We start from the raw sequence: 26772 nt of genomic DNA, 5'->3' as shown, positions 1-26772 counted from the left end.
TAGATTCATTCAATTATTGACAAACGGCCAAGGCAGATGGCCTGATCAACATAGAAAGTGGTTGGGTCAGGACTGATTTGAATACTGAAAGCACTGAACATTTGCCCTAGTGTAGCAAATTAGATGTGCAGGAACACAACTGCCAAGATAGAGTAACGTTCAAACAACTGCATGAGCCTGCAGAAAGCTATGACTGGTTTGAAGTTTAAAAATGTCTTTCATATATGCTGTTCCATTTCAAGGCACTTATTTTAATCACTTCAGACAACCAACTCTACTTCTGTTAGTAGGACATACTCTTGGCACTGTATCGCAGCCATGTTTGAAAGGGACCTTGTAAAATAGCCAACAGTGATTGTCTGGGACTTTGGAACAGCAGCAAGCGGAATGGAAAGACAAAAGCCATAGATATATAATCTAAACCGTGGGTGTTTAACTTGCGGCATCATGTTGCTGTCACATGACAATTTACAATGTTTTTCCACTTTGCAGAGCTGGCCATGTCCTGTGTGTGATGCATCCGAGCCATAGACCTCCAATTTGATACCCCCTGAAAAGCACTCAAGGCCTTAGAAGCTTTTAAGACTGCTTCCAAAATCTGATATTTAGGTTACCAGTTCTAGAAAGAATCCACTACCTCTCCCCACCCCAAAAAATGCAAATAAAGGGAAACTATGTCTGCTGAAAGGGATAAGTTTACTCTAGCATGGAAGGAGGCTTCAAAACCATAAAGACAAGGTTAAACCAGAAACTCGATAAAGTGACTCAATACTGCTTTAGAACTAACTCACTGCTTTGGACAACACCCAAAAACACAGCATTGGTTGAAGAAAAGTGGAGGGGATTGGGTCATTCCATGTCAAGTGGTCTGATGTCAGAAAAGTGCCCCACTCGACCATCATGGATTTCAATGAAATTTTGTGTGAACATGCACACATGTTCCCAATGAACATTGGTAAAGTGTTACATTTGCTGATGCAATACTTGCAGAGATACAGGTGAAACTCGAAAAATTAGAATATCGTGCAAAAGTTCATTTATTTCAGTAATGCAACTTAAAAGGTGAAACTAATATACGAGATAAGACTCATTACATGCAAAGCAAGATAGTTCAAGCTGTGATTTGTCATAATTGTGATGATTATGGCATACAGCTCATGAAAACCCCAAATCCACCATCTCAGAAAATTAGAATATTACACGCAATCAATAAAACAAGGATTGTACATAGAACAATATTGGACCTCTGAAAAGTATAAGCATGCATATTGCCAAGAGAAAAATGAGAAACATGAGACTGAACAATGCAGAAGAGGTGAAGGCTGCTATTGAATCATCCTGGTCTTCCATAACACCTCAGCAGTGCCACAGGCTGATAGCTTCCATGCCACGCCGCATTGAGGCAGTAATTGCTGCAAAAGGGGCCCAAACCAAGTACTGAGTACATATGCATGCTTATACTTTTCAGAGGTCCGATATTGTTCTATGTACAAGCCTTGTTTTATTGATTGCGTATAATATTCTAATTTTCTGAGATGGTGGATTTGGGGTTTTCATGAGCTGTATGCCATAATCATCACAATTATGACAAATCACAGCTTGAACTATCTTGCTTTGCATGTAATGAGTCTTACCTCGTATATTAGTTTCACCTTTTAAGTTGCATTACTGAAATAAATGCACTTTTGCACGATATTCTAATTTTTTGAGTTTCACCTGTATAGTCATTTGTTTGGCTCCATACTGCAGCCTTCTACAGTATGACTCTAAGGTTCCAGCAACTTTGAAACATAATATCTCTGGCAATATTTTGTTTAGAGAAACAAAACTTGGCCATTTTCTACAACGTTTTGTGCTCTATTAAACAAAATAATAAAAACACTCTCATGAGCGATCTCCCTTTGCTCTCTCTTTGGAGCAAAGTTGGCTGAAAATATTGTGGCTCGAAAAAAGGTTAAAGTTTGGGTTGTTACATCTCTGGAAGGAAAGGTATGATAAACGTGAAGCTTTTTTTTGCGTAATAATGTAGCAACACAAGGTTGTCGAATATAAAATTTCATTCTCCTACTGCTTTCCAATAGTTAACAAATCGAGTGTGAAGTTGACCGTTTTTGTAAAAATGCCAAAACTAGGGTATTTTCAGCCTGCTTTTACAAAAAAAGACCTTCTGGAAACTCTGTTAAATCATTCTTATTAGAAAGAGCATGTTTCAACCCCCCTAAAAAAGGTTGGTTTTTCCATTGCTGATGTATAAAGCCCTAAAAATAGGGATAAAGGTATACATCAACATGCATTATTTTATATTGTGCCGTTGTTATTTCATTTATCCTGGAGTTTAAAGTGTGCAATTCATTTCTTGCATGCTGTATGAATCTGTTAGTTTACTAGTGGTGCTTCTACACAAATGACAGCAGTTAAATCTGCTGTAAGTACGGTATTTTTCAGAATATAAGACGCACCTAGCTTTTGGGGAGGAGAACAAGAAAAAAAATCTGCCTCTGCCTCCCAGCAATTTGCCTCCTTTCAGCAAACAGCACAGATGATATACACTGTTTGCGGTGTATTTCTGTGCATGTGTGCCTGACCCACAGAAATAGCAAAGAATTGGAGAATTGTACATTATGGCAGTATATTAATGCCAGAAAGTTTTCTTAAATGTAGTCACACTAACTCCTCCCAAATATTTAAATAGATATGCTTGAAAAATGACTAAGTCAGGGTCTAACTCAGCTGCCTTATCTTAATACTACAACAGGATACTGTTACTGTTATATAATCTAACGGTTGGGTTGGCAATATATAAATCATGTAACAATGCTATACCTGTTTCTTTAAATCATGCTGTAGATGTGATTGGTTGCTGTTTCCTCAATTGGCCATAAGATGGAGCCAGAATCACTGTTAGATGCTGATCTGATCTGAGTGTTTTGGAAGCTGGCTGTTAGAGGTGCCGTGATCAGCATGAGCTATTGTAAGTTTTGCAACTGCTAGCAAACTTCGTGTACTGGACTGTTTGTATGATTATGGACTACGTTATTTGGATTATCCCTTAACTGAAAGACGTTGATGACTGACTGTCTTAACCGTGTATGACTTGGACTGTTTGATGGACTCTGATACCTCTATTTCCATGAAAATAAAAGCCTACTTAAACTGCAGTGCCTCTGTATGCTGATTTGTGTGTCCTCTAACAGCACTCTCACAATGCTTCTCTGAACGTACTCACTCTCCCAACGGGGAGCTTACCTAACAGATACATTTCAGACTATACTTGTACAGATGCTGTTAAAATTGATATGGCTTTCTGCAAGTATACGTTATTCTCTGCTATTTAAGCGAAGATACAATAGCACTGGGCCTCTTCAGATCAAGCATTTATTTTAAAAAGCTTCTTCATTCTGTTAAGTTGTCTAGAACAGTAATGAAGCAGACATAAAAAAATAAGTCTAATAATTTGAACATTCTATAGGCAGTTATAGTTATTGACTTGCCTCCTTGCAGCAAACAGCAAACAGCCAGTTTCAGTACAGCCTGATTTGCACAAAAAATAAAAATCTGCCTCTGTCTCCCAGCAATTTGCCTCCTTGCAGCAAACAGCAAAAGCCCAGTTTCACTTTCAGTTTTACCACAGATTCATTAGCACACGCCTCCTGACAATCAGCTGCATGGGATTGCTGCATGCCTGCAGCCTGAAACAGCTGATGGTCAAGAGGCCGACAATCAGCTGCTTGTGCTAATCAGGCTGTGCTGAAACTGAAACAGGCTGTTTGCTGCAAGGAGGCAAATTGCTGGGAGGCAGAGGTCAAAGGGTGGGGGCCGGTGGGTGGACAGGGCTACATTTGGTGTATAAGGCGCACCCAAATTTTCACCCTTTTTTGGGTGTATGTGTGCGTCTCATAGTCCAAAAAATACGATACTTTAGTGATGCCACATGTTAGCATGTTGCGGCTATAAGATTCTGAACTGTACAGGTGTAATTGTCATATTTCTGTCATTAGCACCATATATAACTTGTATGTTTCAGATTTTGCAGCAATACACTTTATATTATTGCAACTTTCCATAATATGCGAAATCAATGTCAATGAGACAACTGGCAATCCAACTTTGCCCAAAAGCATTGTTGGAGAAAAACTGAAGTCAACTTGACACCATGGTTCATTTTATTCTAACAAAATTGGGCTGCATTATGTGCACAGTTTGTTCACCGAAGAAAAAAAATAATTATTAATAATCGGCAATCAGATGTTGAGCTCACAGAGGATGACCAAATCTGCTTGCATCACAAAGCGATGTATCTGAAAAAGTATGACATGAAGCAAAAGTCATGCTGCAACTTATGTGACAAACAAAATCACATAGCTAAACATGGGCTGTTGAAAGTCGATCTAGACATGTCCAATGATTTAAAAAGAGTGGCAAAAACAAATGTGAAGCCAGGTCAAAAGATTTGTTTCAAGTGTAAAGTCAAATACATTTCCATGGTCTAAAGCACAGCAGACTCTTCATCTTTGGATAATTACGATATTAACATTTTGGACACTGCTAATCAAAGTTTCACCAATTTAGGGACTTCTCCATTAAAATTTAGAAGTTGAGCAGTAGAGATAAAGCTGGCTATGTGAAACAAAATATTGAACCCGTGCAGAAAGTGGTAGCAGACAAAATAACGTTAGCGGTTGGAGTAGCAGCTGAAGTTATTGGGTAAACTAGCGAGTCTGCTGCTAAGGAATGCCAGTCATGCCAGGATTATGCTGACCTAATCGAAGACATGAAAATGAAAATATCTGATAGTTTGACAATAGTTCAATAATTAACTTTGGCCCCAAAGAGTTAGTTGATACAGGTGACAGCAAAAATGTTTGGCGTTTCAGAACGTATGTTTAAAACAGCGAGAAAAATAAAGAGAGAGGCATTTGTGTACTACCAGATGCAAAAATTGGCAAATTGATGCCAAAGGAAATTGCTGACAGAGTTCGAGATTTCTACAAGGATGACGAATTTAGCAGGATGTGCCCCAGCAAAAAGGATTATTTCCATTTGGCTTGATGGCGTCAAGGTTCACAAACGAAAGCAGTTGCTACTGTGCAATCTGAAAGAACTTTATGTGGCATATCGACCTAGGATAAGCTGCCCAATTGTCAACTTGGGAACTGGACAGATACCCACACAAGGCTTTGGAACCTTGAGGAAGAAACCAAACTACAAGCTTGGGATCCTGAATCAAGAAACCCAGCTGTGGCTGGTATTGCACAGCTATTAGACAAACCCCTTATGGCGATGGGGTTGCTGGGACAAGTGCCTGAACTGGTAGTGACAATGTCACCATGGACCAACACAATATAATAGTAGTAATGATGTCTATATAAAACAAACAAGTCAAAACAATAATATAATACATGTGACATTGCCATACAACATTGTCACCTTTGTCCCTATTTTTAGGCTTTAGAAGTCAGCAATAAAAAACCAACATTACTTTTTTAGGGGGTTTGAAACATGCTCTTTCTAATTTAGCAGAGTTTCCAGGTGGTCTTTAAAAAAAAAAACTAGCTGAAAATATACTATTTTTGGTGTTTTTACAGAAACTGTCAACTTTACACTCAATTTGTGAACTATTGGAAAGCAGTAGAATGAAATTTTATATTCGACACAACCTTGTGTTGCTAAGTTAGTACACACAAAGTTTCATGGTTATCATACCTTTCCTTCCAGAGACATAACAAGCCCAACTTTAATCTTTTATCAAGCAGCAATATTTTCAGCCAAATTTGGTCCAAATTATCTAAATGGAGATCGCTCATGAGAATGCTTTTATTGTTTTTTTTTTAAATAGAGCACAAAAAGTTGTACAAGATGGCCAAGTTTTGTTTCTCTCAACAAAATAGTCCCAGAGATATTATGTCTCAAAGTTGCTGGAACCTCAGAGTCATACTGTAGAAGGTTGCAGTATGGGGCCAAACAAATGACTATATCTCTGCAAGTATTGCATCAGCAAATGTAACACTTTTACCAATTTTAATTGGGGACATATGTGCATGTTCACACAAAATACTGGATGATCCAGCAGGGACCCCCAGCATGTAGGTCAATGCTTTCCCCAAATCTCAAAACTCTGGAAGGTTCTGACTGGAACTCCATGTGAGAGCCAAACCTTTGATTCAGAAAATTTCAATGAAGAAACCTGATACAGTTCCAATCTGTACTCTAAAAGGATTTCCATGAGCAACAGTTTAATGCTTCATTCGTATTGTTCTTGGCATAAAAAACCAAGTTCACAACAAGTATATATACCTACCGCCCACTTTTGTGTCTCTGTTAGTAGTAAAATTTTCTAACCGCCCACTGGTTCCACAGTAATGGTGATTTATAAAGTGGGGAAGTAACTTTACTTTATAAAATTTATAAAGCAGAGTTACAGCAAACCCCTACCGCCCACCATGAAAGCTGGAACGCCCACTAGTGGGAGGTAGGGACCAGGTTGACTACCACTGCTATAACAACTATAGGTATCTCAGGTAAAAAAAAAAGTCAAAATGGAAAATCACATCCAATGATTAAAGGGCAAAACTTCAATTGCAGACTTAGGGCTCCTATTTTTATTTATTTTTTACTCCTTTTCTGGAAATAACCCTAAGTATCCTGATTTTATGTTGACTTCCAGCAGAACATAACTACTGTTTTACTTCTTAAAAAGTAAGAATTTGTTGAGAAACAAAAGGTATAGCTGTTTCCCCATGCATGTTTGCCTTTTATAAATTCTATAAATAATATCTCTTTTAAATAATTTAAATAACAAATTGTCAGTGAATGTTACAATATGTATTTTGCATTTCATTTCATATTCAGGAATATGTTTTAGAATATTTTTCATCTTCTCTTACAGTGGTAGAAAATCAGCATTTAATTTTAGATTTTGAAAAAAAACTTTCAATTCTACAAAATATCAAAATCTAACTATTTTAGATCTGAAAGAAAAAAGTCCGAGACCATCTGAACATTCCTGCTATCTCTTTTCAAATGATGAAACAGAATGAGACGGAAAAAGAAATACCAACTAATATGAATGACGTGCATTTATGTACATATATATGTAAGGAATGCTATGTTTCTGGTGCAAGCAAAGAGGCAGATATTGGGCATAAGTGTTTGCCTAATGTAAGAGTGTGTCTGAGGACACAAGGGTGTAAATTCTGCCACAGGTCTATTCTCACAAAGAGGAATTGTTTTCAGTATTAAGTGAACTTTATGCTAACTTTTTATTTTCGTACTTGGTTCTTAAGTTCTAGCCTTTTTCTTTCAAAAATTTACTATGGCTCTCAGTTGTCTGCATAATCTATAACCTCAGGTTTTCCAAGAAACTTCACAATCACAAGAGAGGACAACTGCTTGTAAAAGCAGCAAAGGAAAAGCACAGTTGGATAGTTATTCATAATGGAGAGATTGAAGAAACAAAATTTTCTCAAGCTCTGCTTTTGGTTTTATACTTTTTAAATGAACTTGGGATGTGTAATAAGTTTGTCACATTTGGACTAATCCAAAGTGATAAAATAAAAATGGATGAAGAATTCTAGAAAATCACTTCAAAGTGGATCAATAGCAGTGAAATAGATATAGTATATATTATGACCTTTTTGCCTTCTCCTGAGATGTTTTTTTTGGATTTCTCCTGGATTTCCCCCATACATTTTCCCCAAGGGCCAATCAAGTCAGCAAGCCATGGATTACTATCTTTAGAATAAGCACTAATAGGTATAGATGCAGTCCTTAATTTATAACCAGTCGCTTAGCAACCTTTCAAATGACAAAGGATCTATCTGGAGGCTACTTATGACCTGGATTTGAAGTTCCAACAGTCAGTCTCCTCCAGGGCCACATGACCAAACTTTGGGCACTCAGCAACCAGGTTGCAGTTATGGCTGTTTCCTGCTGCTATGTGGCCTGGGTTTTATGAAAGCTGAAAGCTGGCATTTACTTCTCGCTTAACCATAGTGACTTGTTTAACAAGCACTACAATAGACAGGTTCCATGCCATTCTAAGTCAAGGACTACCTATATTTCTAATAGCTGCAGACAGAAGAGGGCTACTGCTCTCAATCAGACATCTGGGCTGGAAAACTGGAGCAAGACAGTGGTGTAAATGGGTCTAAAATAGCAGTGGACTTTTAAGGACGGTAATCTTCCAAGGCAGTATAATAAATATTGACAGAAAAGCTTGATGTCAGATGGCCTAATATAAACTCAGTAGGAGAAACTAGGTTAAAAGAAATGATTCATGTACCTTACAGAACTATTTAGTTGTTTGTCCATAACCACAGGACAGTCATTCTTTTTAGAAACACTAAGGTTGCTATCAGTACTGTACATTGTGAATTCATTTCATTTATTTTCCAATGAAAACCCCATCCCACAAGAAACACTGTCGAATCATACCCTGATCATAGAGTTAAATTTTATACTTTTCCACTAAACACTGAGTAGAGAGCAGCAGCCAAGCCCTCAAGATTGGGCAGTTGTAAGAACCTGGAAATACAAATGATATCATAGAAGACATGCTGACATTGCTCATGAAGCTGAGAACTAGAGAGGATGCTTGAAGACAGGAAATCTAATGGAACTTGCCACCAACGATTTAGAGCCACTTACGTTATCATTTTTAATTTATAATAAAATTTGGAAAAAAGAGTTTTGGAGGGGAGAATACTATAAAACTCCTAGAAGATAAGCACTGCAGTGCCTCGCAGAACGAAGAATTGGTTTGCTAAGGTTATAGGGACTTTTTTTTTTTAAAAAAAAAAAGAATGCTATAGGAGCAAGGTCATTTTGTCCTTCATTGGAAGCTCCCAACTATACTGTTGCTCTTCAAATTACAAGTTATACAGATGTTTAGAGAGGGAAAGAGAGATGTAGCACCAGGGACTCAATGCTGAAAGTCAACATTGATATGCTTGGTTCAAGATTCACTTTCCTTCTGCAGGACAGGAGAGGCTGTTCTAGCTGACAGCACATTCAAGTTGGTGTCTCCCTTTTGCATCATTTCCTAGTATGAAATGTTCAAGGATACTGGATAGGAAGCCAGCTGAAATCCAGACATTCCTTTTTATTACACATAGTTAACTGTTTTATTGAACTCAGTGGGGCTTTCTTATGATCTACCATGTACAAGGTCCATCTTATTTATTTAAGATGCAATGGCATTCTAGGTTTCTAATAATAATAAAAAGAGCTTATGCCTGTGGTTGTTAATCCCTGGAAGCAAAAATGTGAAAAACAAAAGTATCCCTGAGAAATTATCCCCCTGTGTTTTGAAATACTACGTGGAAGAATGAACTCTCTCGCTTTAAATACATATGGAAAATTTGGTAAGAGGATTCCATATGGTAATGCCTGAAGTGTCTTATTTTTGACCACATTCTTATGTGCTATATTCATGCAATTACTTACACTTGTGATTGAAGAATCCATTGTACAGACTGCCCTGAAGTGTGGGCATTTCCTCGTGATTTGTTGGAAAAGGAAAAGGAACTCTTAATAATGCAACTACAACTACAACAGCTTTGAAAGAAAATGAATGCAGGGTTATCATGGAATTGTCCACCGAGTGTTGGTATATTTTCTGTAAATGCTTATGTACTGGAAACTTTGAACAACAGAGAAAACAACATAACAAAAATCTGAAATAAACAATGAAAAACTATGAAAAAGTTATCAGGGTTTGTTCGTTTGAAAGATGCATGACTATTAGAGATTTGTGTAGTGCCTAGCACTGTCTCCCAAAGTTGCAAGATCTAAACCTCTGGGAGAGCAAATCTGAAGCACTGCCAAGCCAAATTGTCTTAAACTTCCTTTTTATCAGTTTTTAAGAAGTGCTCTCTGTTTGACTGCTGTGAAGGCTAAATTGGTCAAGTCACTCATCTCTTCTTTCATTTTAAAATATATAGGCAGCAGAGTAGCAGTTACATGGGCCTCTGTTGGTCTCTTATCCCCCCACTTCCTTTTGCTGAAGTGGGGGGACAGGCTATGCAATAGGGCCCAGGTGGAGCTGGAATCCTGTTGAAATTTTAGGGATATCAATGAAAGAGGCTCCATCTCTGGGTGGCAATCTAACAATCCTAGCCTTGAAAAAAGTAGACAGTCATGAGAGAGCTCTTTGTACACATTAGAAATAAATCAATGGGAATTCCATGTTCTGACAGGGGATCCTGAGTTGGATTTGAATTTAAGGTATTTGAAGGGCAGAGTCCAAATTGAAATATCCCTCTCCTCCTCTAATAACCCTGCATGCTTAAACAATACTGCTGCTCTTCTGAAAAGAAAAAGCAATTAATTCCATACAGCAGCAATTCCCAACCTTTGCAGCTTGGCGGATCTGCTGGAGGGGGAGAGAGGGGAACTGGACCATGTAAATGGCAGGCTGGCATGTATGCAAATACATGCATCTATTGCATGAGTGGCAGGCCGGCGTGCACAGCTCAACGTGAAAACAGCACCACCAGTGTGCACATGCATGAGTGCCCGCCACTTGTGCAAGATGAGCTACGTGTGCGCACACACACGCATGTGCTCCAGCCAGCCAGTCGTGGGATCCTATTCCGAATAGGCCACAGCCTGGGACCTACTGGGGACACCTGCCATACAGCATTTCTTTTCTTCTATTTCTGGAGGGCAAAAGCAACCTGATGTTTTGCATCGCTGTTTTAATTTGTTTTATTTAACAGCGTCATTAAACAAAACACGGGACAGAACATTCTATTTTCGATTTAATCACTACTAGATGCAAATTTTATTGCAAAACACCTAGTCCTTTTCCCAGTTTGGCATAATGCAGTGTTTTTAAAGTTTGCTCTCCATATTTTTTTTTATTGAACTTCCATCCCACCTACACATATCACAAAGTCAGTCAATGTGGCACTTGGCCTACTTCTTTCCCTCTTTTTAAATTATAGGCCCAAAAATATAAGGAATATGTAATTCAATAAGGAATATGTTTCAGCCTCGTGGTATTGTCTTTCCCTGATCAGAAGAATGGAGAATTTGGTAATACATTAACAATTATTATGAATTAAATAAAAAAAGTAATTTTTGCATAATACAGACTTTTGGAATAACCAATTGTCTCACCCCCCTCCCAGACAATTGAGGCAGAAAGGAAGCCTACTCTACCCCCTCAAATAGCAGTAGACTTAGCAATAGCAGTAGACTTATATACCGCTTCATAGGCCTTTCAGGCCTCTCTAAGCGGTTTACAGAGAGTCAGCATATTGCCCCCAACAATCTGGGTCCTCATTTTACCCACCTCGGAAGGATGGAAGGCTGAGTCAACCCTGAGCCGGTGAGATTTGAACCGCTGACCTGCTGATCTAGCAGTAGCCTGCAGTGCTGCATTTAACCACTGCGCCACCTTGGCTCTTCAAATAACACTTTGGGGTGAATGACACCCCTTCAGATGTATTACACTTTCCTGGCATAGCTTTTCTGGACTCTTCAGAATGCAGTATTAATAAAAATGAACAGAAAATCTTTTAAAAACACTATTTAAGCTGCATGATCAGCAATGGGAAGTTTTAGACTATTGCCCTGGTTTTGTGAAATCTATTTTCCTATATTTAGCTTTTTCTTGAATTATTTCACCTGCATGTAAAGTTAATAGAAGTTTGTCAAGGGATGAGAGGGAGATGAAAGAAACTTACCCAGGTGGTATTTTGGGTAACAGTTTGATATTTGGCCAGTACTACATAACCGCTTCTTATTCCTTTTTCTTCTGTTCAGCTCAGTGAACTTGCATTGCGTCTTCTTCCGCTTCCTCATTTTTTTAGGGGTCTCGATTGGGCCATCCTCAAAAGCGACACGTTTGCTTGACTTCTTGACTTCATTGAGCAAGCTGGAATGCCTGCTTCTGTCAGAAGCCCCTCCATTCCTTTCATCATTTTCAGCCATACTCGGCTGAACACAGGGGGACCTCAAAGGGCAACCATTTTTTTCTGGGCAATAGATGTGGCTGCTGCAATGTTCCATAGATTCTGAAGTAGAGATGGCAAAGTTCTTATTAAACACATGCTGTTTATCCACTGGATTAATTTTCTTCAAAAATATTCGACAATCCTTAAAAGTCTGCCCTCTCCGTGCACTTTCATTACATTCATTAGGGGCATGTGCTTGTCCAATACTTTGCTGATTGCTGTACTTGGATTTACTACTTGGCCTACAGTTTGAGAGTGAGTCACACTTTGTGCTGAGGTCAGACAATTGTGTATCTTGTTGAATAAATGCATCTCCGATTTCATTTCCAGTTGCTGAAGTGATTCTGTAAGATTCCAACAAAGTTGTTGGCTGAGTTTCTACTGGGTCATTCTCAAGGCTTGTACATAGTTTGTTAAGTTTCCCAGTTGCATCATTCAAACACTGACTTTGGGAGAAGAATCTCAAGTTTTTCTTTTTTGATTTCCAGTCAGATGTTCCATGATTATACAGTTTTTTCACTTGTCGCCATCGAGCATGTTGCAAGTTCTCAAATTTAGTTCTCAATTTAGTTAAGGTAAAGCTATGCTCCCTGCTTAAGACTTGAGATCTGACAATGTTATGTAGAAGCTGCAACTTTCCTGTTGATTTTGAAGGTGTGGACAGTGCAAATTTTTTAAAGTGCTTTCTCAAAGGACTAGTATTACAATCATTTTGTCTTGTTCCCATTTTGAATTGACTTGTATTGATTACTTCAAAAGGATTACGAGCATTTGCTTTTCTGACTAGTGATAGTGATTGTGTTTCTGTTGTTTGCATAAACCATGCACATAAGTCATCTATGCTGCATTTTTTCTGGAAAAGCATTCTTATAGGTGAATTTTCCAGTTCCAAAATGCAGGAGTCCAAAGGATTTGATACTTCAATGCTACTATCTTGTTCAACATGACATGTTCCATTATATGGCCATTTCTCATATTCTTCTCCATTCTCCCTTCTCACATGCAACCAAGTCTTAGTTATCTGGTCATATCTACTGTTTAGTTCTTTTAACAAAGAATCATTAGAAATGGAAGGATCCCACCATCTAAGGGAATTGGATGAAATTAAAGGATCCAAAGTAATATCACCAATGGATCTGGATTTACTATTCTCAGAACTATTTTTTGCATTGTCTGCCCTTGTATTTATTGAGGTATTTTTGGGTGGCATTTTTGAATGCTTTACTTTGCGATCTTTACTATTTTTCAAACGGAGTTTACACGGTTTCTGCAAAAAGGCACGTTTACAAGAAAATGAGCTAGAAGATGCTGATGAATGTACAAAAGGCAATGATGGTCTTCTAAGGGAGTGTCTCAAATGAGTTTCAGACCTTCTTGAAGCAATGATAATCTTGGGTGAAAAATTCCCTGCTTCATCATTGCAAAGGCTTTTAAAATCATCGCTTTTATTGCATTGCTTAGGATCCTTCTTAGATGGTTCACAAGCTTCTTGTTCTAAGGGAGGCAGACAGCTGCTGATACACACTTTTCTTTCCTGAGATGAAATCTGATTAACAGTCACTGATATGCCAGATATTTTTACTTTTGCTGGTCTGCCAGGTTTTCTAATAATATTTAAAGGCTTTTGGTTTGGTCTGATATTGCTGCAATGGGATGGTAGCACAAGGCTGCTTTCTAGTGGTCTAACATCCTCATAGCCACATGTAGAGGTTTTTTCTTTTGTAGAATATTGCATAATTTTAGATTCTGGCAAGTTGTTCCTGGCATCTGAGCTTAGTGTTATTTGATCAAGGTCACATACAACACTGCAGTAGCTGTGAGGTTCTGGTGCAGTTTTAACTATATTTAGGCTACCTTCAGAAACACACCTCTTAATCCTTCGAGATCTTCCAAAAACAACAGTCACTGTAATATTTTTGTAAATGTTCTCTTCCTCTAGACATTCCATGTTAGAGTTGGCATTTTTTGCAACACCAATGGAGTCCTTCCTATGACTACCATTATTACTCACATCAACTTTTGGTTTGGGAGGTCGTCCAATCGGACGCTTAATTTGTTTTACAACCTGAGGACCAATTTTTTTGGGTCTCCCAGGTTTTCTTTTCAGGGAGGATCCAATGTTGCCTTGTTCCACAGGTTCTTCCTTAGGCTTAGGATTGGTTACAGTGGCAACTGTTGTAGGAAAACCAGTTCTCATTTTATTTGTATCTGTATTTTCATTATAGCTGCATTTATCAATAGATACTTTTTCATCAGAATCCTTGGCCTCCAACTGTTTTCCCAACAGCTTATTTGTTTTCTCCTGAAGAGAATAAAGATCAATGTTTAATTTGGATGAATCATTCACAGAGGTTAGTGTGTACTTGATTCCTTCACTGCTATTAATCTTGGAAAGGAACATAAGTTTTATGGGGCTAGTGTAATTCAATGTTGATGAATTGTCCTCCAAATGAGAATTTCCTTGGGATTCTTCCTTATTTAAGGTCAACATATTTGAATCTAATATTGAGGGTTTCAAAAGTCTTTCATATCCTTCTTCACAAGATACATTTTCTTTTTTTGGCATACAATCACTTCTGTTGCTATTTCTAGCTGGTAAATGACTCTGTGATAACACACATTGCCCCTTACTTCCAGTTTCACTCACGCTAGTAAGGAGGCCAATTTTAGATTTACTGTTCACATCAGAATTTTGAACGTCTTTCATTTTGCCCAATATTTTATAACCATTACACATGGGCTGTGTGGCCTTTTGAGCCATATTTATTGTATCTTCCAAATGCTTTACAACAACATGTAGACTGGTTTTCTGCATAATCTTATTTATATTTTCATTGCTACATGACTTAGCTTGAAAATCTTTGAGAATTTTATCCCCTTCTATGCTAGCAGCAGGTTTTGATTTTATGTTTTTCCTTAATAAAAAATTATTTGCTACATACAACGAGCACCATTTAGGAGAGAAAATATTATGTCTGGTTCTCTCCAGGCCTCTATCATAATCTCCTTTCACACCAGCTGGATCCACATCTAGTTCAAGTCCACATTGTGTTTTAGCCAAAACCGTTTGAGAGGTTGTAGAGCTGTTTGCTGCAAATGTTACAAAATCATAACTGGTTTCTGAGCTGATGAGAGGTAGTACTATAGTTTCTTTTTGACCTAGTGGCAAAAGCTTCGACTTAGAAGAAAATGTCCCATCTTTATTTTCATAGCCTTGTACATCAAGCTCTTTTAATGTATTGTATTTGTCATTTTTTGTATATTTTTTAACTTTTCTCTGTGAATTTGCCTTCTTTCTTAAGAAAGTTTCATCAAGGCTAGCCAACTCTCTTTTGATTTGCAAAGACTTTCGTCTAAATAGACATGAATTGGGAGAACTATGCATTGCAAACAAAGTTTCTTGTCGTTTGCGAAATCTTGTTTGGATAATTTTATTTTCCACTTGCTTATCATGTTGATTCAGTAATTCTGTAAAATTGTAATCATTGGTCTTAGCATCATGTAAGAGAGATGTAATGAAGTTCCGTAATTTAGAATCAGTTTCTGTTCTTTCATCGCTCTTAGGTAATTTTGCCAATATTTCTGTATCAGTAGTTTCTATTGATTTCAACTTCTCATTGATTCGATCCATTAAATTCTGAAATACATCAGCATTTTCAAGCTTTTCAAGCTTATCAGAAATTGTAAGGCTATTTTCTTGATTCACAGTTGCAATGCCTTCCTGCAGGTTATCGGGCACTTCTGCAAGATATGTTTGATATGTTTGATTTTTCTCCTTGTGTTCAGTGGGAAATAGTGAAGGAGGCTGGTTATAGGGTTTTTCAGGTGTGTTATCTTCAGCCAATTCCTTTGGAGAATTGTACCCATCAGCTTCCACAGGAGACAATGGCGGTGGTGAAGGGCTGCGGCCTTGGCTACCCCTATTAATTTTTTCCCCCCTTGGAAAGAGGTATGTATACAAATCTGCCTGGATAGAATGGATCTTACATAGTTGTAGCTGTTTGGGACAGTGCCCATGAGGATGGCAAAGCAAAGAATTTTCTTTGTTCATTATTGTGTTAACAAAGCCTGGGGCCATTGAGTGGCATGTCAAACAATCCTTATTTGGTCTTATATTTTGTGAACGGCACCTTTTCATCAGCATGTTGTCATCACAACTGAAGCCTGGAATATGAATCTCATCTTCCTCTCTCTCAGAATATTTAGGGTAAGGCAGTTGACTACTGCAACCTGAATAACATGATTCTTGGATGAAAAATTTCAACATGGCTAAAGTCTGATGCCAATGATATGAACATAAGGAAGTCAACACCTTGTTTAGAGTAGAATTTCCTCTTTCCAATTTAGTTGTTTCCTCTAGTTTTGCACCAGCAGCTGTACTTGAACTGAAAACATAAAGCAGATCGAAACAAAAAGTAAATTACAATTAAATATGGAACATATGATAAAAAACCTAATGAAAATATGGTATCATTCAAAGCTTATAAAAATGTTATATTTATAAAAATGTTACACTTCTGCTCAATGCATTTTGTAAACACATTGTAAAGGGGGAAAAAAACTTAGCAAAAAAGCTTAGCAAGATGTGTTTCCATGTAATGCATTCCGTAGCATTCTGTTTACTATTTCAAGAGCAATTAAAGAATTTTTTAAAATCCAACAAACTGTTTAAATAAAGAAATTATAGTTATGATTCTAACTATATTTTAATCATACACAAACTATATTGAAATCAACAAGGACTCAGATGTCTTCTGTATAAATTCCACTTTAAAGTAAGAAATCCCATGTATCTTAAAAGAACATTTTGGGATATATACCTGGCACAGAGATGACATATGTACAAGACACAATTTTTGTACTTGTGTCATATTTATGGAGGAAAGTGACAGTTTGCTGAGCAACCCCTTATTTTTAATAATGATATTTAGGATTAGGGAGGAGAACATATACAAATTAAATGCCATTTTGAAGCTTTTCTATGAGATGTCCAATGGAATAAAAACCAATTCCTTTTTAAGATCTTATTTTAGAGGGAAAGTATACAATTAAGCAAATTAGTATATTTAATTCCTTATTACATTAATGAAAATAAAAAAGCTTCTTATTCTGCCTATGCTTAACTTAATCTACCTATGTGCTTAACTTGATCAATTTCTTGAAAATAAGTATCTTCTCAGAGAATCAATTCTTTTTAAGTCTTTGCCACAAAATATTTCCCTGTCTTTCTCTTGTTGTGTATAATTGGAATTTAACCTGTGGATTTCCTAGGACATTGAGGGACAAGATTAACAAACTGTAATATATAATGTATACTTTTCTGGTAAACTAAACTATATACAGAGCTCTATTTTATTAATTATTAAAGTGGCTTTCAGATGGCAGATATATATTTATCTGTATATATTTTAGTTTATAAAAAACTATATACACACAGTGACTACACACACCCACACTCACACCATTATGTGTATAAATATGTGTCTTCCTCTAGAAGTAAATAAGTTAAGTCAGCTATAACTAAGAATTCACCTACACCTACTGCCTGAAATATTCCAACTACAAAATATTAAAAATTGTTACTACTTACCAAGTCATTAATTCAAACTGAAAATTGTTCACAACAAAAAGTAAATAGTGATTTAACGGGGGAATTTGCATAATGTAGCCTCAAATATTAATGTCTATCAATAGTTTTAAATGTAAGTAATATACAATTCTGTTTCAGAAAAGTAATGTATTTCAAACAGATCACCAAACTCTGAACATGACACACTATCCCAGCAATGGTGAAATCTACTCCAAAATTACAACCATATGATAGTAATCAATCCTGTCTAATCAATTTAAGAAATGACTGTTTTGATTCCTGCCTTTCTGAAGAAACCAGTTAATAGGATGCAACATCAATAACGTGTCTTTGGAAATCTGTGTAAAATCATATTAAATTTCCATTATCTCCAGCTAAATTATCTCAGGGTTCTACCGATTAGGTTGACAAGTCACTGCTAATCTGAGAATTAATCGGCATTTAGATGACTGAATGATGTGATCCTTCAAAGGGGGACTCTATCTACAAAGTATGAATGTTTCTTTGCAATGGAAGTACTGACCATAAAGAGTTATTCAAAGCAGGGCTGATGAAACTATTTGGTAAATATATTGTAGACAAAAATGATAAATCTTGCTCTTAACTCTGCAGGTATATGTTCACACAGTATGCAAGCATGTAGTATAGAAAGGGATATCTCTTATAGTTCTTCAGTAATCTGTCCCTTCACAATCTTTATTAAGGTTTATTTGCTGATCCTCAGTTCAGACATTTAGTAGAAATGCATATACTATGGTGTGTGTGTGTGTGTGTGTGTGTGTGTGTGTGTGTGTGTGTGTGTGTATGTATGTATGTATGTATGTATGTATGTATATATATATATATATATATATATATATATATATATATATATATATATATATATATATATATAGTGTGTGTGTATGTATGTATCAACAATTCAAACTTCATAATCTTTTCCTCTCCTATATGATAATAGAAAAATTGTAAAGTTATTAAATAGAATGTGTTTATTAACATATTTTGCACCATAAAAGTCACACAATTCTGAAGTTCTGGAAACTGAGGCTTAATTGAACTATGCAGTCTGCAAATGAAAATTTATGAACATAATTTAGTATTAATTTATAATTATAGTTATAATGCTACAATTCAATTTCTTAAACTTAACAAACCAAGGGCACAATCATGAAGTCTTACTGCACAAAGAAATATGTAGATGTGCAAAAGAGCAGCACTTTATCTATTAAGTTATCTTTCCTGGTGTCTAATGTGCCTTGCTTTATAGTTCAGTCTGCACTGCCATTTTACCAATAAAATTAGGCCCATAGAGTAAATCAAGTAAGCCATCATGAAGCATTTTTCTTTTACTGAATGACGAATCAATCACACATCAGTGTTGTAAATTTATGTGCAAAAGCATTGAAGTGCTTTACTAAAAATTACAACATAGAAACACATTAAGAAATTCATACAATCAGATCTGGAAATATAACAACACAAAGAGGAAACAGAATTACAGTACATGTACAACACAAGACAAATACATGGAATTCATTAGAAAATATTGTAATAAATAATTCATGAATTATAGTGCAATTGATTTATGCATAAATAGAACTAATTGCCTAGATATTGGTTATTAACAAAATCTGTCAAAAATCAAGGCAGCCACAGAGTATTACTAAATTACTGCAACAATGAAAATACTGCAATTTAAAACAAAAACAAAACACAAATACAAGTATTTGTACTGTAAACAACTAAAAAAAATCAGTCTCACTAAAGTTATTATACAATTTAATGTAATATAAAATAGTCATTAGCTACCAGAAATGGTTTAATTTACTGAGCAGTAGTTCTAAAAACAGAGGCACTGTTTTTTTTCTTTTTAATATAAAATACTTGAGAAACATTCAAATAAATAGAAAGCAAGAAGGCCTGCTTTCATCTTCATTTAAAAGTCTACTGAAATATGAATTTTCAAAAACTTGTCAATTTCTAAGTAGTGACTGGTAACTGAATTTGAAAAATTATAATTTAAAATTATAATTTAAATAGCCTTTTGAATGGATACAATGGGGCAGATGAGGGGGGAGTTTATGTATTTCCCTGCTTTTCCTCAGTTGTATAATCAAAGATTCAGCCTATTCATTACAAATAATTAACGTTTCTTTTTAAAACTTACAGATTGAACATTATCTACAAACTATCAAAAAATATTTTAATATACTATTTCTGGCCAAAAATAAATACAAGTACGAAAATGCTGAAAATTAATTGTAACATTACATACAAAACTACCACAGTTAAAGTCAATAGCAAAATGATCCCTGATTTTATGAATCCTGTTACTTTTTGGTCAGGCCACCATTTAAATGATATTAAAAGAGTACTGCAATTTGTCTTTGATATAGACCTGAATTTAATATTGTCTAAAACATTTTAAAAAATGGCTGGGAACAAGCAAGTCCCAATCGTGAATGGGTGTATTCTTCCTCCTTCCTTGATCATCCTATCCTTATCTCATAACCTTCAGGAATAAGCTGGGGGAATTAAGGAGTTGTAACAGGAAGTTGGATGTAAAAGCTTTGTATCCCAAGTCCACACATCAAGCAATGAACCACAGATCCTAGCAGTCCTCCAAATAAACCTGAAATCTTGTTTTCTATTGGGGAAATATATTATTAATGAATAATCTTAATCCTGATGAACATATGGCTTAGTTCTTTAAAATGAAGGATGACCTTGACAAATGTTAATCTCATCTGTGGTATGACTTTTAATTTTTGAGCTTGTTTTCCATGCAGTTGAGCTGAAGAAAATTCAGCACAGATCACGTAAATTCTCAATGAATTGATTACATGGTTGTGTTGCTTTCATTTGTAAGTAACCCCAATTTATTAGGGGTCAAATCTCTTCCTAGTCTATTCTGAAATTACCAAGTTGAATGACATCTTCAAAAAGTATCAAATGTGAATATACTATAGACAGTACAATTCACAGAATTTAAAGAATGAACTCTTATATTAAGTGAAGTTAAACATATTCAGTCAACCATATATGGGAAAAAGAACAATTTTGGAAATATTAATTTTCCTCATATAAAATCTAGTTTTTTCAATGAAAAATTGATGTCTTCATTCATATGTAGAAATGGTAGGAAATGATAAAGTTATGTAATATATAAAATCAAATGAGTATGGTCCTTCTAGTAAGCAATTGCTTACCCACAGTGAAACTACTGTAGAGCTCCAGAGAAATTTATTCCTCCCTTTGCTCCCTAACTAAAGATGCATTGAGGCATATGATCGATCGATCAATCGATCGATCAATCAATCAGTCAGTCAATAACTGCAAGTTTTTGAATTCCCACACTGATAGATATTTGATAAAGATAACACAAATGCAAGAACTTGTATAATTTTAGTAAGTAGTGCAATTGCCTAGGAATACATGAAAAGCATGCAAACCTTTTAATTCCCTTGAAGCTCAAAGGTCTGTTAGCACATTTGTAAGGTGAGCACATTTCTTTCTGAATCCTACTGGATTTTCTCTGTGAGAAGGATCATTTCCAATTATGAGTTATCTGAAGATCATTCAAAAACTGTAATATAAAGCACTGTCCTCTGAGGTTTCTCATATATATATATATATATATATATATATATATATATATATATATATATATATATATATATATATATATATATATATATATATATATATATATCTGTGTGTGTGTATTACATACATATATATGTGTATATATATATGTATACACACACACACGCACAATAGTTCTTATATTATAAAATAAATAAAATGAAATGTCCAGCTTCCATATAGTAAATACACAAAGAAATTCTAGTACTGAAAATTCAAAACAGTTTTTACTGTTTTTTAAATCGGTAATTCTATCAAGACCCTGAACTGCAAGATTTGGTTATTAGCAAAATGATGATGTATCGGCCCACCAAAATGAAAACCTGATATTCATTTTGATAAACTGAAAAAGGTTTGAAATGTCACAGCAGCGAACACGTTACTGTTATCATGAGGTTTTCAGTAGGAGTGTTAAACAATCCTTAAATAAATGTAAGTAGTCATAAAACCAACTAACTACCAGCACACTTAAATTAATATAACCATTTTCAAGCTCATTCTGTGCACATTATGAAACATGCTCTAATATGCATTCCAACTTTTCTCTTCAACCCTTATAAGTTAGCTTATTTTCTATACTAAAGGAAAACCATTTTATGTATGCCTTTAGTATTCCATCTCATTTCATAGTTATTCTATCGCTACAACTAAATTTGTCAGTTTTTACAAGCATATATTTTGTAAACACCAATTTCTTGCTAAACCAACAATAACATTTTAATAATCCAGTTTTGTTGCTAACACACTTTTAAAAATGAAATATTTACTTTATATCCAATGTTACGCTCTAATGTACTTTCTTTTTCATTGTCTGGTTTTAACTAATACTTCATATCAGTTTCCACATTAAGAAACTAGAACTGTCCTCTTCCCTTGATTTGCTTATTTTCAGTTGCGAGCGACTTCTGAAAATATTTTGAGAGGATAAATGCCCTAAAAGCACGAATCATGTATTTCCTTAATAGGATGGATTACTGAGCTAGCGTCAATCTTCAACAGTAAAAAGTAATATTTCACATGACAAATAGAAGTTGTTCCCAACATTTTATGCTGACAACTAAATAAAACCTGAATCCTTTTCACTTATTTGTACAAGGATTATATTAAATACAAACTATCACAATTGTGATCAATTCTATCATATTGTCCACAGTGAAAACCCTGAATAAAATTATTCTTCAAAAAGGCATGTATGTGGTTTCTGAACTGCAAAATTTCATTTCTTCTAAGTGAACATTTGTTTCTCCCGCATATATGCTTACACCTGCACACGCACGCACACACTCACACACGTGTACACAAACACACGCGCGCGCACACACACACACACATGCACACATACAAACACAGTGTTTCTAACAAATTAACTACATAGGCTTGCTGCTATTTTTGCAGGTGCCAGTCCCTGAATCAGTGATATTAAACATCCCAGTGTCTGGTAATCGGAGCTTCTTCTTCGGAGGTGTCTTCAGAGTTCCAGATCTCTCTTTAACTTTGTATTCTAAAGTGCTGTGAGGTACTCCATAGATCCCTTGTGCTTTGGAAACGCTCATTTTCCCGCTCATTACCATTGCAATAGCTTCCTCCATTATTTCATGATCATATTGCCGGTAGCGACCACGTTTTTTCCTTGGTTGTTTATTATCCTTACGGTCTAAGCCGTCTTCTGTGGATTCGGAGGTGCCATCAACAATGCCGTTCTTAGTATTAAGACACAAAGGAGAGAGGTCCCCATGCAAAAAATAGGTGTCCAGACTTGAAGGAGTTACAGATGCAGAACATTCCACTTTGCTCTGTTTGGGGAATATAGTTTTCAGTTTTTGAAGAGCTGATCCTTCTAAGACTGATGAGGTTTTGGAAACATGGTACATAACATCCAGAAGTCCAGCATTCTCATGCTGTTTGGGAACAGCACTGATCCTCAGCTGAGGAATTTTTAATTGCACAGCTGGAGCTGACATTTCATATTGTACACTTTCATTTTTTTCTTTAAACTGAGTGACCATTCTTTGCAAAGTTAACTGGTGGAGGTAATTGGAAGCTGTTGGGAATCTTAATTCTGAGGTTTCAAGTAGACTAAGTTTATTTTTTTCTGTGCACTTTGCTTGAGCTTTTGCCCACAAGGCTACTTTTTGCAGCACGGCACAGGGTTCTGGACTGTCCTTGTAAGAACAGATATCCTTGAAATCTCGAGTTTTGTTTTTAAAGAGTGCAGGGTTTCCTGCTGGTAAGGCTTCTAAGTGGAGAAGTAAAGTTTTTTGAGGTATGCCATAAAGGATGCCTGCTTTATTAATGTCCAGTGCTCCAGACTGAACGTCTTTCAAGGCTTTTGAGAGCAAACCATCTGCAAACTCAGCACTTCTTTCCACAAAGTCCTCTCTGTTTCTGTGGAGTCTCCTGGATGGATGGAATGAAACGATGGTGAACTGATGCATGAGAGACTCTCACACAGCTATGGAAGGGAAGGGTCCACTCCTTTATTATACTCCTTGCTTAGGTAACATCACTGCTTCTGACACTTTTAAGGCTTTGAGTTGTGGTAGCTATTGATTACCATAGCAAATGTTATAGAGTTCTGGTAGGACCATGTGAGAAAATGATAGCCCAGCTTCTAGAGCAGCCCTTCCAAGAACTTTAAATCCTAGCTCAGGATTTGGCAACTTTGTCATCTGTTTTCAATTCCCTTTTGACAGATGCTCGCAGAGTAACACTTAAAACTTCTCTTTTCACAATCTAACATCCACTGAATGTCCCCATCCTAAAGGAGTTTTGTTAGTAGAAACGTGACGTTACCGCTAAACAAGTAATAAAAGAGTCAACCCCCTTATAGAAACGTTGTTTATAACTATTAAAAAGAACCTTAACATATCCAGTTTTTGTAAAAAATGCAATTAAAAGTCCTAAATACTACTTCTAATTTCTAGTAAAGTTAGAAATGTGTGTGACTAGTAGGGGGACAGGGAGATAGAAAGAAAGATACGTAATGCAAGCAGTTTTTCTGGGGTTTTTTCCCCCCAAAAGAATAATTCTATTACACAAATGATAAGTGACTGTTATGACTGGAAAGATGTCAGAATTATAACATGTTACTTTAATGTAATTTCAGTAAATATTGATCACAGCAGCATATTAACCATTCATAAATGGTATCTCGGTAGCATGTCATCACATACCATAGTAAAATAAAAATGCAAGAGCCTTCTCTTTTTGGGGTACTAAAATTGTAGTTCCTTTAATTTTCTTCTAACATCCAAAATCTATTAAAATGTAAAATATTTTTCTTTTTCCAATGGTAAAGGTTTAAACTCATATCAAATAGTTTTGATTCTATTACTTAGTTTCCTAATTGCATTATGTACATAAGCATTTTATTTTATTTTTAGGAACATGAACTAAAGTTTGGTGATTGTTCTGATAACTTTTCTTTAACAGAAAAAAGTGAAAAACACAAAATGAATTATATGAGTTGTACACAAACATACAATTATGAGTGAAACCCTGGCATAAGCAAAGAAGAAGAGTGTGTCAACATACATTTTATATAAGTCAATTCCAAAATAAATCTTCACATTTCTCTTACTTCCACCTACTCCCTTTAAAATAAAGCAGAGTAATGCTTATTATGCTTACCCAGACAATGAATTTTCAGAACATGACCCATCATACTGTGACTGTTCCAAGTTTGTTTTCTTCGTAGAGAGATCTAGCACTCCATCTCCTATTATAAAAATGGAGCATGAAAACATATACTATTATCAATAACAAAATGACAAAGGGCAACTGCTAAGACACTCTCATGCTATACATCAATTTCTGTTATTAACCTTTATGTCTTGTGCTGTGCAACTCAAGGATGATGCCAGTACTATTATTGCAAACACTCATTACTTTAAAAAAAAATTCAGTTGGTCTCTGAAGACTGCAGGTGCCTGCAAATGTTGCCCATTTGACTTTCTTTATTCTTGCTAATAGGAGGACAGCACTAAGTAGATAAACCCTATCCATCAGAATTACATTGTGGAGTCTGAATTAGATTAGAACAGTATTCTGCTCTTTTTCAACAGTTCCCAATATTTAAAAACTTCTGGACAGTAAAATCAATTCCAGGATTTAAAAATTAAAAAGATTTAAACATTGTACTTGTGGGAATATTCCAATAGGGGGAATATTTCAAAATGCAATATTCAGCTAATGTGGAACAATGTATCATAGAACAGACGCATTGAGAAAGATAATTGTAAATACCATATTTTTCGGACTATAAGACGCACCAGAGTATAAGACGCACCATGATTTTGAAGAGGTAAATTTTTTTAAAAAGTTTTTGCACTCTGCATGCCTCCCAAGCCCTCTGCACTCATTTTTTGCAAAAAAAGGGGGGGCATGCAGAGGCTTGGGAGGCTTGTAGAGTGCTCCTGGGGGATAGGAGGACCAAAAACAAGAAAAAAATGGCCTGTTTTTTGCTTTTTTTTTGCTCTCCCTAGCCCCCAGGAGCACTTTGCAAACCTCCCAAACCCTCTGCACGTCCATTTTTGCAAAGAGGGCGGAGTTTTGGTAGGCCAAAAATGCTGTATTCAGTGTATAAGACGCAATCAGATTTTCACTCTTTTTTGAGGGAAAAGGGTGCGTCTTATACTCCGAAAAATTTGGTAGTTATCTTTCGCAACCACCAACAGTACACACTGGAAACTCAGATTGAACAACAGGCCCAAAATGAAAAATGGCTCTTCACTACCACAGGACCTATTAACCAATAGTGCAAATCCCATAGCTGAGAATTGTATACATTTCTTATTTTTCAAAGTGGCTCTTTGATGATGAAGATGATAACTTAATTTGAAGATTTATTTAAGCAGAATTTTTAAAAAAAATCTCAGTAAAATATCAGGTATTAATAATGAATTATAATCTTGTATTAAATCATAGGTTAGTAAGTTTCCATTATTGTTAATTCCTGGTATTATCAAAAGAAAACTCAAGGAAAAAGTTCTATGCTATTTTTTATAATAATAATAACATATACAGGTAATTCCCAAGTTACAACAGTTCACTTAGCGACTGTTTGAAGTAATGACCTACCTCCCCAACTACTTACGAACCAGTCCCAAAATTATGAATGTTGCAGCACCATGGCCATTGTTCACACTTACGAATGACAGCAGAGGTGCTGCAACATTTGCCTTGCCTATTCCCCCCACCCCTCCTCTCGAGACTCATTTACCTTGCACAGATCAGTCACGGTTTCTTTGCCTGCTTTGTTGTTTCAGACCTTCAGTGCATTCACAGAGAACAGAGGCCTCTGTGCAAGATTAGTAGCGCAAAATCTCGTGCTACTGATCTTGTGTAATCTCGCACTACTTTAGGCCTCTGTTCTCTGAGAATTGAGGCCTAGAAGCCTGAATATTTGCAAACAGAGGGAAGACTTAGGTCCTTCAGGCCTTCCCTCTGTTTCCTTGCCGAAGTCTACAGGGAAATTGCATTCCTGGAGGCTTCGGCAACCCTTTGCAAAATGCCTGTCGGCACCAGCGGAGCTTGGGAGGGGTGGACGCATCCCTCTGAAGATCTGTTCCTACC

At 36.1% G+C, this 26772-nt stretch overlaps 1 protein-coding gene across 3 annotated transcripts in view; it reads right to left on the bottom strand.

The window, feature by feature from the left end:
* The window catches only part of LCORL (ligand dependent nuclear receptor corepressor like), a 97107-nt gene that overhangs the window by 15595 nt on the left and 54740 nt on the right, over positions 1-26772 (bottom strand). For 2 of the 3 annotated variants that reach the window (XM_014069348.2, XM_087724619.1), the window contains exons 6-7: positions 24829-24916; positions 11691-16345 (exon numbers count right to left, since the gene is read on the bottom strand). In XM_014069348.2, coding sequence (XP_013924823.2) covers positions 11691-16345; positions 24829-24916 — 4743 coding nt within the window. Of the gene's footprint in view, positions 1-11690; positions 16346-21316; positions 23596-24828; positions 24917-26772 lie in introns of those variants that run through there. The other variant, XM_014069349.2, reaches the window with a different exon arrangement.

The sequence above is a fragment of the Thamnophis sirtalis genome, unplaced genomic scaffold (assembly GCF_051295495.1).
Source record: "Thamnophis sirtalis isolate CommonGarterSnake01/CBP01778 unplaced genomic scaffold, rThaSir2_p1.2 scaffold_10, whole genome shotgun sequence".
NCBI classification, from domain to species: domain Eukaryota; kingdom Metazoa; phylum Chordata; class Lepidosauria; order Squamata; family Natricidae; genus Thamnophis; species Thamnophis sirtalis.
This window is presented reverse-complemented; position numbering and strand designations above follow the sequence as displayed.